Source organism: Nomascus leucogenys, chromosome 7b (assembly GCF_006542625.1).
Source record: "Nomascus leucogenys isolate Asia chromosome 7b, Asia_NLE_v1, whole genome shotgun sequence".
Classification (NCBI taxonomy): Eukaryota; Metazoa; Chordata; class Mammalia; order Primates; family Hylobatidae; genus Nomascus; species Nomascus leucogenys.
The window spans coordinates 68,841,978-68,854,204 of record NC_044387.1 but is presented as its reverse complement, the minus strand read 5'-3'; the positions used below and the strand labels follow the sequence as shown (position 1 = coordinate 68,854,204).

At 39.9% G+C, this 12,227-nt stretch overlaps 1 protein-coding gene across 4 annotated transcripts in view; it reads left to right on the top strand.

Annotated features, from left to right (window-relative positions):
* NR3C2 (nuclear receptor subfamily 3 group C member 2) overlaps positions 1–12,227 on the top strand; it is a 362,474-nt gene that overhangs the window by 238,432 nt on the left and 111,815 nt on the right. For all 4 annotated transcript variants that reach the window (XM_030816220.1, XM_030816222.1, XM_030816219.1 and 1 more), the window contains exon 4: positions 9,144–9,260. In XM_030816220.1, coding sequence (XP_030672080.1) covers positions 9,144–9,260 — 117 coding nt within the window. The remainder of the gene's footprint in view (positions 1–9,143; positions 9,261–12,227) is intronic.

Sequence of the window (12,227 nt, the reverse complement as noted above, 5' to 3'; positions counted from 1 at the left end):
TCAAGTCAGTTCTTTTTCCCCCTGGCATTTTAAAACATGTTAATCCAGGCCCACTCATAAACCTCAGCAGCAGGGGATCATTGTTCATTGGTTTATTATGGGCAGACCAAACTGGTTTTAACTGAGCAGAGGAAGTTAATTATCGAATGTTTTAGTTGGCTCCAACAATGAATAACCAGTTCTTGTTGGACACCGTCTTAACTCACCATGCGACATTATAAGAATGGGGGCGGAGGGGGGGATGGGGGAAGGGAAATCGCACATCAGAATCTGCAATGCGGGAATTTGCTGGGGCTGCTCTAATCTGTTTCCCAGGTTGTTCGAACCAGTTCAAGAGCAGTTAAACAAGGTTATGTAAGTGACATGTGATGTAGCCCAAAATAGTGACTGCAAACACAGGCTGCTGTTGCTGGGCAGTTGTCAACTGCTTAAAAAAAAAAAAAATCTTGCAGCAGGACAACAAATGGATCTTTAAAAATGAGAAAGAGATTTAAGCACAAAATTAATTTTAAAAAGGATTTGGAGAAATTGCCTTTCTGATACTGAAAATAAATGTGTTTTTTTTTTTTTTTAAATAGGGAAACTTACATCGTACATAAGGTCTGGTTATTCTAGAGTATCAACCAGGGGTAGTTAGTGAAGATGTACTTGCAGCCAGTTTGGTGTTCTACTAAACATATAGTTCCCATGTTTGAATGAACAGCAACAACAACCAAACCCTCAGATTTATTAATGGCTCTGGCATATAACAAATTATTAAGCAATAGATCATTCAGAGAGTGATAAATATCAAACTATTTTTATAAGTTACTGTCCCTTTTATTTAAATACTTTGTATCTTCAAGATATGAAAAAGAAAACATTTCACATAACGTAGGGAGCATAAAAATAAGGTTTTAAAGGAAAACAAGATTCAGTGGTGAAATTTGTTCAAGATTGTTTTTTAGAAGGAAGACAAAAACACCAGAAGAGGGTTTAAACTATGCCTTCACTGTCATCAACATTTGGATTCCCATAATGACCACATTCCCTGGGTTCCCTGCCTTTTAATGAGCTCCAGATCTGGGAAAGTAGGAATTAAGGGGCGAGATACAGAGGAAGTGGGATGAGGGGGGAACCTTAGCGCCTTTGTTAGGATTCAAGCTCAGGAGCTCACTCTGTATGTGTCCATATTTGTGAGATCTGAATCTCAGGGACTCTGGTGTTAACTCTGTCTCTCTTCATCTCTAAGCGACCTGTAAAATAGCACATTTCCCACCCGGATTCTGAACAAATTCAGTTATAAAACAAGAGAGTGGCTGGTGGAAGATAACACATCAACATTTTGGTGGTAAATAAGTTGAAGTATATGACTTAGTGATAAGAGCCAAAAGGGCCTGTCATCTGAGCCCCCAGATTAGGTACAGGCAAGGGAACAGCTGGATCAGGACCGGCCTTCCCAAGACTGGAGGCTGAGCACCCGCTCCCAGAGGGAGCTCTCCCACAAAAGGACGAAGCCAATGTGGAGGCAGGCAAGCCAGATTAATTCTTCTCTAATGTACTAATAAAAGCAGACTGAGTAAAGGGGATGGAGAGAGGCCTGTAGTGTAGCATCTTGGAGCTTCCTCCCCCTGGAAAAAAAGATCAAGGGTGGGCAGAGGTGTTCCCCACTGGACGCTCAATCTGAGGCCCCAGCACCGCCTCTCTGTGGGGACGGGAAGGAATCTGGGTACTGGGGCGGGAGCAAATGTCAATGTTCAGTGTGTTTTGATTTTCCATATTCAGTCCCCCATATGCAAAAGGCTATGTTCCCAATGTGTGATAAGTCAGTTTTTTAAAACATAAAATTGTGGGCATTCTGTTCGTAAGATGTAATTCAAGCACCTCCTTCTCTGCAAATCCTTCTTTAAAGATTCTCAAGCGTATTTGTAGGTGTCTGCTGTGGTATGGGGGCTTCCAGAACCTGGTTCTTTTCATATCTCGTATCTAACTCTCCCTGAGAACCTCAGTGTCTTGCTTGATAAAAGGGTACTACCCTGATGATCAGCCATGTGTATGGAGGGATAGAATGTTTTCCAGATATAGATAGAGGAGTGGGACACTGATGGGGAGTTGAAGGAGGTATATGGATCTGTAGATGTCATAGAACATGAAATTAGTGGAGCCAGAGAAAAACAGAAATGAGACTCCCTTCTAAGATTTAAAAGAAAAGTAATGGGGGAGATATGCCAGAAGTGCTGCCACTTCTGGCAGCATCAGTCAGGGTTGGCAGGCAGAGGAGATGGTGTATGCTGACTACTATCTATAGTTGAGGATGTCTGTAGCAATGGTGTTTGTGATTCAGGACCAACCTATATGTCTGTACTTGTGAAGAGAGATACAAGCAGGCAAAGGACCAATCTTCTGAGTTCTTTTATTTGTTAAAATAAACCGTAAGCATATTGTCCTTCACATCCATAATAGGAACAATACATGCCAATAATAAAAACACCAAAACTAAAACCACTGGTAAACATAATCCAGTGTTATTAGGTCAGCACCTCTGATCAAGCTTTGGTTCCTTTTTCTGAAATGGTCATAAGTTTTGCTAAGCACATCTTTGAGCTCTGGCCTGCCCACCTCCCCTCCCTGTGCCACACTGGCTCAACTCACATTGAATATGGAGCTTATAAGAGCTTGGACTTGAGAGTTTAAGCAGTGAAGGGCCCTAGAAGGCCTTTAAACAGATGGTGTCATAATCAGATCTGTGATTCAGGGGGAAGACTGTGCAGGGTCTACGAAGATGGAGAAACTCCTGGGGAGGCCCAGGGCCCTAAGTGCCTGCCCTAGAGGCCACAGTTTCCTGTGGAGTACTCCCTATGCCACTGATGGGTACAGATGGAGGGAAACACCCCTTAGCTTCATTTCAACCAAAATGGTTCTCTTTCTTTTTTTAACCTATTGATGTCTGTGTAAGAGGTTTTTTTTTTTATTTAATAACTTTTAAATTGAAGTTAGAATCATTTGATTTAGAAGTGGTGAATTAGTAGAGGCAGGTAGACTAGTTACAAGTCCATTAAAATTATACTGATAATATGCAGTAATACGTGATAATAGTAATAATGATAATCACAGAAATACAGCAATAACAGCTACCATTCATTTTATCCTTACTGCATAGCAGTGACTATTTTAAGTGGTTTATGTGGTATATTATTTTCAGATAACTCATGAAATAGGCACTTTTATAATTCTTGTTTAACAAGTCAGGAAACTGATATATGAAAAGGTTAAGTAACTTCTCTAAAGTCAGATAGTAACAGGGATTCAAACTCCGTAATTCTCCAAGAGATCCTGCAATGAAGAAAGTACTGATGGATATAGATGGGACACAAAAGACACTTAGAAGGGAGAATCATCAGTTCTTTGCCAGCGGTTGAATGTAGAGGATTGTAGGGAGAAGCGGTGTAAATCATGGATAACTTGTAGCTTCTAGTTCATGCAACTGCTTGTAGCTTTAAAATTGGGCATATAGCAGGCGGGAAGGGGGCTGTGTGGGGGGTGGGGATGTGACATTTGATTAGTGAACAGGGAGGGATTGAAGTGTCAGAGACATTCAGGTGGGAACATTCAGTGGACAGGTATATGCATGGTGCTGAAACCCAGAAGAGAGGAAGGGGCACTGGAGCCCGCAGGGCATTGGCAGCCTCTGGAAGTGGCTGGGCTACCAGACTGTATGGACACTGTCTGTTCCTCCTCTGTACCCGTCCTGCCTGTGCTTCTGCCAGACCAGTTGCTTACTGAACACTTAACTATGTCTCAGCCTTCCTTGGGCTTATTCTTTGTGTGGAACACCTGTACGTCTGTCCTTTCCATGTTTCATTGTATGAACATTCCTCTAGAACATTCCTTAAGGCTTACCCCAGATGCTTTCCTTCTCCGTAAAGGCCGATTCATCCCCCAACTCCAATATGATCCCTTCCTTAAGTCAGAACATATCAAGAACACATGATATATCTTTTTTTAACTTTTAAGTTCAGAGGTACATGTACAGGTGTGTTACATAGGGAGATTTATCTTAATCATTTTAATTTCCCCAACCTACTCCTAACCCCTAGAATATAAGGTCTTGGAAGAAATGGACTATGTTTTACCTTTTTTTATTCTGCCTTAAAAATCCTTGTGGAATGGGATTAACTCATTGTCTTGGAATATATGTTAAATCCTAGAACCTCTTTTTCTTGTTTTCCGAGGGCCTTGCTCCTCAACCTGCCTGTCTGTAAATATCAGCTACCTCTGCCTTCTCTCGTCTGCAGGGGTACAGTTTTCCTCAAGGCTCCTGGCAAAATGGAATTCAGTCTCCCAGGCTCACCTTTGCTTCTGCCCCTGAGTGTATGTGCCTACTTACTTTTACGAATCTTGATATTAAGTAATATATTAAAAAAGAGATATCGAAAGAAATAATACAAGGAAGTTATAACTTTCCAGAATTTTATCCCATGCCTATAGTCTTGGGCCCTAGTCTAGAATTCTTAGCTGAGTTGCAGATAGGACAGTCCTGGCTTTTTATCCTGTGTTTACCCTAAAGATATAGTTCAACATGCTCGTATCCTTGCCAGCTTTTAGAAAAAAGCTAAAGACTTAAAGATGGGTTCGGAGCTGAATGGCATTTGTCTTGGCTCAACTGGACCTTTTCATCTAGAGGCCTTCCTACTCAAAGGCGACATTCTGCTCCCACAGGACACTCTTTAGTCACTTAACTTTCATTACGAGTTGATTTTTGTTCTTTGGATTTTCTCATCCTACTTTTTTTTTTTTTTTGAGATGGAGTCTCGCTCTGTCGCCTAGGCTGGAGTACAGTGGTGCCATCTCGGCTCACTGCAAGCTCCGCCTCCTGGGTTCACGCCATTCTTCTGCCTCAGCCTCCCAAGTAGCTGGGACTACAGGCACCCGCCACCACGCCTGGCTAATTTTTTTGTATTTTTAGTAGAGACAGGGTGTCACTGTGTTAGCCAGGATGGTCTCGATCTCCTGACCTCGTGATCCACCCACCTTGGCCTCCCAAAGTGCTGGGATTACAGGTGTAAGCCACCGCACCCGGCCCCGTTTTTTTTTAAGTGCGTTAACAAAATGGTCATCACTACCACCTCTACCACCTTTTAAAAATTTTTTTAGTTTTTTCTTTTTTTTTTTTTTTAGTTCTTTCTTCAGGCCAGGCTTTGTGCTTCTTGCTTTATGTGTATATTATTCATTTGAAACCATTCAACAATATAGAAAGTAGGCATTACTCTTTGCATTTTATTGATCGAGATACCAATGTTAGAAACATTGAGCCACTTGGCTGAGGCTCTGATAGCTCCTTATTGACTCAGGTAGGATTGAGACCCAGATGGACCCTGGTTGCAAAGCTGGTCCGCTTTTCATTGTGCTTTCTCCTCCCTGCCCTTCGTTTTTCTACTTTTCTGTTCCTATGCTATTGATGCTTAGAGACCTGCATGTCACATAATCTGTGTTTTCTCAGTTGGGACCAGGCCAAGTATAACATAAAGTTGCTTCTTGGTTTCAAAATAATTGAAAATTGTAAAAGACAGTTTTCATTGAATGCAGTAACTTTTAAAATAATGAGATTAACTTTAAAACACTTACTAAATTATTCTACAGTTAAAAGCAATACTGTAGTTTAAAACATTTGAAAACATGATACCTTTGATTTATTTATTTATTTATTTATTTTAGAATTCTTTTTATTATTATTATTATACTTTAAGTTTTAGGGTACATGTGCACAATGTGCAGGTTTGTTACATATGTATACATGTGCCATGTTGGTGTGCTGCACCTGATTTTTAAACTCAACTTTGTTATTGTTTTTTAAGTCCATAAAGCATTTTTGCTTTTATTTTCCCTTTAGTTCATCTGGTTTTCCTATAAGCCTTTCAATTTGTGTTACATGTGCACTAACTGACGTAAGCATCTTGGTACTTCATTCAAGTTTATCCTAACCTTGGAAGCTTTCTGTCTTCTAGAATGGCTGCCTTGTGCCCAAAAAGCTGCCCCAACCTCAAGCAGGAGGTCCACTGAACTCGAGTACACAGATGGATGGATGACTAAAGTTTCTTGAGTCCTACTGGACAGATTTTGGTTGTGTGTTGTGTTGGTTTAATATGAATTAAGGAATGAGACACACATTATATATTTGTATAGGTGTAATTTAAATTTTTAATGTTTACACAACTAAAAATATAAATGACAAAATTTTCTGAAAATGACATGTCTGCAACGGTCTCTTACAACTCTGCTATCCTATTTGTGGAAGGTGAAATATTGTTTTGGGGAGAAAATCATCCTGGGTTGTTACAGTAACAAATTTTTGAAGGGTATTTATTTTTTTAAATCCTTCTAGAACAATCCTGGCATTTGAAAGTCTCTGTTTTTGAACACCCAAAGAAGAAAATCTTTCAACGTGTTCATAAGACAGTGGCCATGTTTTTCCGTTCTGTATACCTACAATCTAAAAAGTCTTAGTTACATTTACTGAAAATTCACAGAAGTGAATCTTAGACTACAGCAGACCAACCCTTATGCAAATGATTCGTGACCTTGCAACATATTGGAGGTTCCCCATAAACACTTGTTGAATTAAAACAAATTTCAATTACATTTAGTTATTTCTTTGGACTTTAAAGTTTATTCAGTTCAGCGTATATTAAAGAAGAAATCTGTGGTTTTGTATTCAATTTTATACTATGCAAAAGGCACATAATGTCAGTTGTCAGTAGAAATGCTGGCTAGTAGAGTGTGCTTCGCTCAACATTCTGTTGCTTCTCATTTCCAAAGAGCATCTTCAATGTCTTATTAGACCAACGGTAAATTATATTGCAAATTAATCCAAATTATATCTAAATTAGTATTTAGAAAACCCTCTCCTGGCCTTGAGGCACAGCAATATTATCAGACTTCCTAAATTACTCTTCCAACTCTACCTTTTTGGGAAGTCACTTTATCAATTCTAGTATGAGTTTCTTCTGGTGAGTAGCAGCAATAATAATCTCACCTGTGTCATAGGGTTGTTCTGTGGGTTAACTAAGATAGAACTCTAATGTGGCATTAAAATTTTATTTTAAAAGTGGAAACCTCTCTAAGCTGCCGTACAATGTCATGAAACATTATATTTATCAGTTACTGTTTTTACCATGGATATTGATTGCCTTTGTGTAATTATCTACACCTACCCATATTCATTAAGAGCCTTCCATTTTTAGAAAAGGCATTAAATTATTATAATGGCAAGGTTTCATTTCTTCACTTTGATAGATTTCCCTATTCTGTTACTATTGTTTTATTGTTATTATTACTAAGATTTACTATAATGTTAGAGAATATACTTTAGATTAAATTATTTTAATTACATTAAGTGATGCACGTTATTTTTATTGAGTATTTACTGTAATTTACTTAGTAATTCTTAAATCAAGGGAACATGATAGTACTACACTGAAGGGAGTGCTTTGGAGCTTGTTCACTACTTTGCAGTAAACAGTGGGCCTCCCTCTCTTCTTTTCAATAACCCATGACTCTTCAGGCTTCACTCTCCAGTCTGTGCTCACCCACCATATGATCTCACCCAGTTTTATGGCTTAAAATCACATCCATAAGCTGATTACATCTCTAGCCCAGCCCTCTTCCTAACCGCAGACCTGACACCTCTACTTGGATGCCTATCAGGCTTCTCTGACTTGCCATGTCCAAGACTGAGCTGGGGTCATTCCTCATAAACCATTGGCTCCTTCTGTCTTCCCCTTTTTAATTAATGGAAGTTCCCTTTTTCTACTTGTTTAGCCCAAGAATCTTAAGGCCTCCTTAACTCCTCATTTCCTCTGGTCTGTCAGCAAAACTTGCAGCTCTACTTTTGGAATACATTTAGAATCTCACCACTGCCACTGCTACCACAATGACCCAGCCCACTTTCCTCTCTCCCCTAGGTTACAATAATTACCTCCTACCCCTGGTTTCTCTACTTCTGTCCTTAGTCCACTGCAGTCAGTTTCAACACAGCAGCCAGTGTGATGCTATGAAATATAAATCATATCAAGTGACTCCTCTGCTCAAAGCCCTCTAGTCTAGTGGCTTCATCTCAGAGTAAAGGCCAAAGTCTTGAATATCATCTCTAAGGACCTATGTGATGTGGCTCACATTAGCTCTTTATCTCTGTCTTTTCTTACTCTCTACTCATTCTCTTCTGCTCATTCATCCTGGTGTCCCTGCTGTTCCTAGAACATGCCAAGTAATCAGCCCTCACCTTCCTCCCTACCACATTTGCTTTTCCTTCTTTCTGGTATATGTTCTCCCCCAGATGTCCACACTGTTAGATTGAAGGATCTATAGGCCTGATAGATCTATAGACCTTTATTTAAAAATCACCTTCCATGTTCCCTTCATTTTTCTCCCTAGTGCTAATTATTATCTGACATCTTACACATTTTATCTAATTACCTTGTCTATTATGTCTCCCTCAAATCGAATGAAAGTTAAGAGCAGAGGCTTTTGTCTGTCTTGTTTATCACTGTATCCCTAGTGCCTCTAGTAGTGCCTAGTACCCAGTGGGTGTTTAGTAAATATTTTTGAATAAATACTAATAAAGCTAGGCTACAATTTCATATTTTGCCAGTAGATGCCACTCTCTAAGCCTGTGCTGTGCCCACATCTGTTTTTTTTTAGTTCCATATTGTTTTACAGAATGAAACAGTTTAACATTTCCAACTGTGTAATTTGAAAGTGAAATTACTGTGAAATCCCAGTGAAGTCACATGTATAAATGGTGGGCAGGCATAGCAGCTTAAACAGCTGCAATAGGGTTTTTGTTTAGATTGGTGCTGTTGTGATGTCTGCAGGAAATGTGCACTATTCCCTGAATCTATGCAGCTATCAAAAAATTCAAACGATGGAGAAATATCGCTCTACTTATGTGAGAACATGTTTGAAAATAAGTGTAATGTTATCATATGTAATCTAAAGTCTCAGCTGCATTAAGCTGACCATATATTATCCACAAATCATGTATTTTTACTTTTTTGAGGAAGAGATTTCAAGGCAGGAAAGAAGTAGTTTTATATTCTGAGTATACATGTTAATGTTTTGTACTAGTATACTCTATTTTAACAGTTATTTTTTATTATTTTAATCAGGGCAACACAACTATTTATGTGCTGGAAGAAATGATTGCATCATTGATAAGATTCGACGAAAGAATTGTCCTGCTTGCAGACTTCAGAAATGTCTTCAAGCTGGAATGAATTTAGGAGGTAAGTTTTGTATTTTTAGTTTAATAAAAATTGTTAATAGATAATGCAACACCACTAAGATCTGTGTACTCTCAAAATTGAAAACGAAGCCAACAGGGAGCAAAGGTTTCTGAAAATCCAATGAGTTCTGTTTTCATGCTAAAACATTTTAGGAGAGAAATATTTATTAGCTGGAGTCAAAAAGAGGTATGTTTTATGGCTATAGTTCTAGTGAATTTTTCAAGCCTGAGTTTACTAAGTTTCAAGAACTAGGCACTTAACAAAAAACAAAACAAAAATGAATGACTTTTATATAAACCCATAGCTAATAGTTTTTATTGCCACATCTGTTTAGAAATTAAACCTATATGTGATAACATTACCCACATAGGAGTATATACCTAACTTTAGATGTAAATGTAATAAAGAAAGATATATATGGAAAAAGCTTTGAAATGTTACAGAGGCTCATCAAAAGAGGGGGAGAGGGTAAAAAACTAGAACCAAATGCGAAAGTATACAATATCCATGGATAGGAAGACTCAGCATCCTCAAGATATAAATTTTCCCTAAGTTAATTTGTAAATATAGTATAATTCTAAGAAAAATACCAATTGATTATTCTAAGTTCCTAAAGAATAGCCAGGAATATTCTAGAAAAGACAAATAATGAGAGGAACTAGCTCTACCAGATAGGAAAGCATATTATAGCTACAATAATTAAAATAGTCTGTGGCATTTGCTTATTAATTGTCAGACAGATTAACAGAAGGTCAAGAAATAGATCCAAATAATATAGGAATTTTGCACATAATAAAACTGGCTTTTAAGATCAGTGGAGGGTTGGGAGATTATTCAATAGAAAATACTATGACAATTGGATAACCATCTGGAAAACAAGAAAGTTGAATACCAGCTCTTAACTATACACCAAAATAAATGCCGATGCTTCAAAGATTTAAACTTAGAAAAATAGCCGCAGAAGTACTAAAAGAAAACACGAATTTTTCTTAATACTCTCCAAGTAAAGAAGACCTTTCCAAATCCCACTATCTGTGGGTTTCATATTGCAGATTCAACCAACCATGAATTGAAAACATTTGGTTTAAAAAATAAAAATACAAAAATACAAAATTTAAAATACAGTGTAACATATATATATATATATATATATATATATATATATATATATATAACATAGCATTCACATTGTATTAGGTATCATAAGTCATCTGGAGATGATTTAACATACAGGAGGTTGTGCATAGGTTATGTGCAATACTGGATTCAGGAGATCATGGTGGACAGGAGGCAGGACTAGATTGCAGCTCCAGAAAAAGCAGCATGCGGAGGCTTGCATTGTGAATTTTAGCTCCAGATCCACTGCAAGAACAAACCAGCAATCCCGAGAGGACCCACAGACCCTCTGAAGGAAGTGGACTGCTCCCGCAGGACCTGGGAGATGCCCCAGTTACTGTGAGTGCCCCAACTGCAGAAGTGGGGAAGGGAGACCCTCCTCTCCTGAACACACACCCCCACTAAAGAAGCTGAAGGTCTGTTTGTGGGAGAAGTTTCTGGCTTTACCTGGAGCTGAGTCAACTTAGAGAGCCCAGTGAAATACAGGGGTAGAAGAAGCAGCAGCAAGGTCCTGGGAGCTCTCTGGGTCCCCAAGCAGCCCATTTCTGCCTGACACCACAGGGATCCATCTGGAGGGTGGCCAGAGGAGCAAGGGGTAAAACTCCACAGGGAGAAGGAATTCTCTAGCTGAACTTTGTAACAATTTGAACAGGGCGAGAAGCCTCCTTGCCAGAACTTGGGGGAGGGCCCAAATCAGGCCTGCAGCCTTCACAGGCAGGGGAAGAACTAAAGCCCTTTTCTGTGGCTGCTGGGAGGCAGATAGCCTTGGGCAAGTTTTCAAGCCCCTCTTGCCCTCTCCCTGGAAACAGACTCTGGCTGTTGGGGTGGCTCGGTGGGAGTGAAACCAGCCCTTCAGTTTGCCTGGGAGCAGGGTGAGGCCTGTGACTGCCGGCTTTCCCCCACTTCCTTGAAAACTTGCATGACTCAGCAGAGGCAGCCATAATCCTCCTTGGTACACAACTCCAGTGAACTGGGAATCTCGCCCCCACCCCCCACAGCAGCCACAGCAAGACCCACCCAAGGAGAGTCTGAGCTCAGACATGCCTAGCCATGCCCCCACCTGATGGTCCTTCCCTATCCACCCTGGTAGCAGAAGACAAAGGGCATATACTCTTGGGAGTTCTTGGGCCCCACCCATCACAGTTTCCTCAGCACACTACTACAACTGATGCTTTCTGGAAATCGCCACCTCCTGGCAGGAGGCCAACCAGCACAAAAATAGAGTGTTAAACCACCAAAGCTAAAAACCCTCACGGAGTCCATTGCGCCCTTCACCACCTCCACTGGAATAAGTGCTGGTATCCACACCTGAGAGACCCATAGACAGTTCACATCACAGGACTCTGTGCAGACAACCCCCAGTGCCAACCTGGAGCCAGGTAGACTTGCTGGGTGGCTAGAAGAGAGACAACAATCACTGCAGTTTGGCTCACAGGAAACCACATCCATAGGAAAGGGGGGAGAGTGGTACATCAAGGGAACACCCTGTGGAACAAAAGAATCTGAACAGCAGCTTTCAGCCCTAGACCTTCCCTCTGACAGAGCCTGCACAAATGAGAAGAAACCAGAAAACCAACCCTGGTAATATGACAAAACAAGGCTCTTCAACACCCCAGAAAATCACACAAGTGCACCAGCAATGGATCCAAACCAAGAAGAAATCCCTGATTTATCTCAAAAAGAATTCAACAGGTTAGTTATTAAGCTAATCAGGGAGGGACCAGAGAAAGGCAAAGCCCAATCTGAGGAAATCCAGAAAATGATAAAAGAAGTGAAAGGAGAAATATTCATGGAAATGGAAAGCTTAAAGAAAAAAAAATCAAAAATTCTGGAAACTTTGGACACACTTTT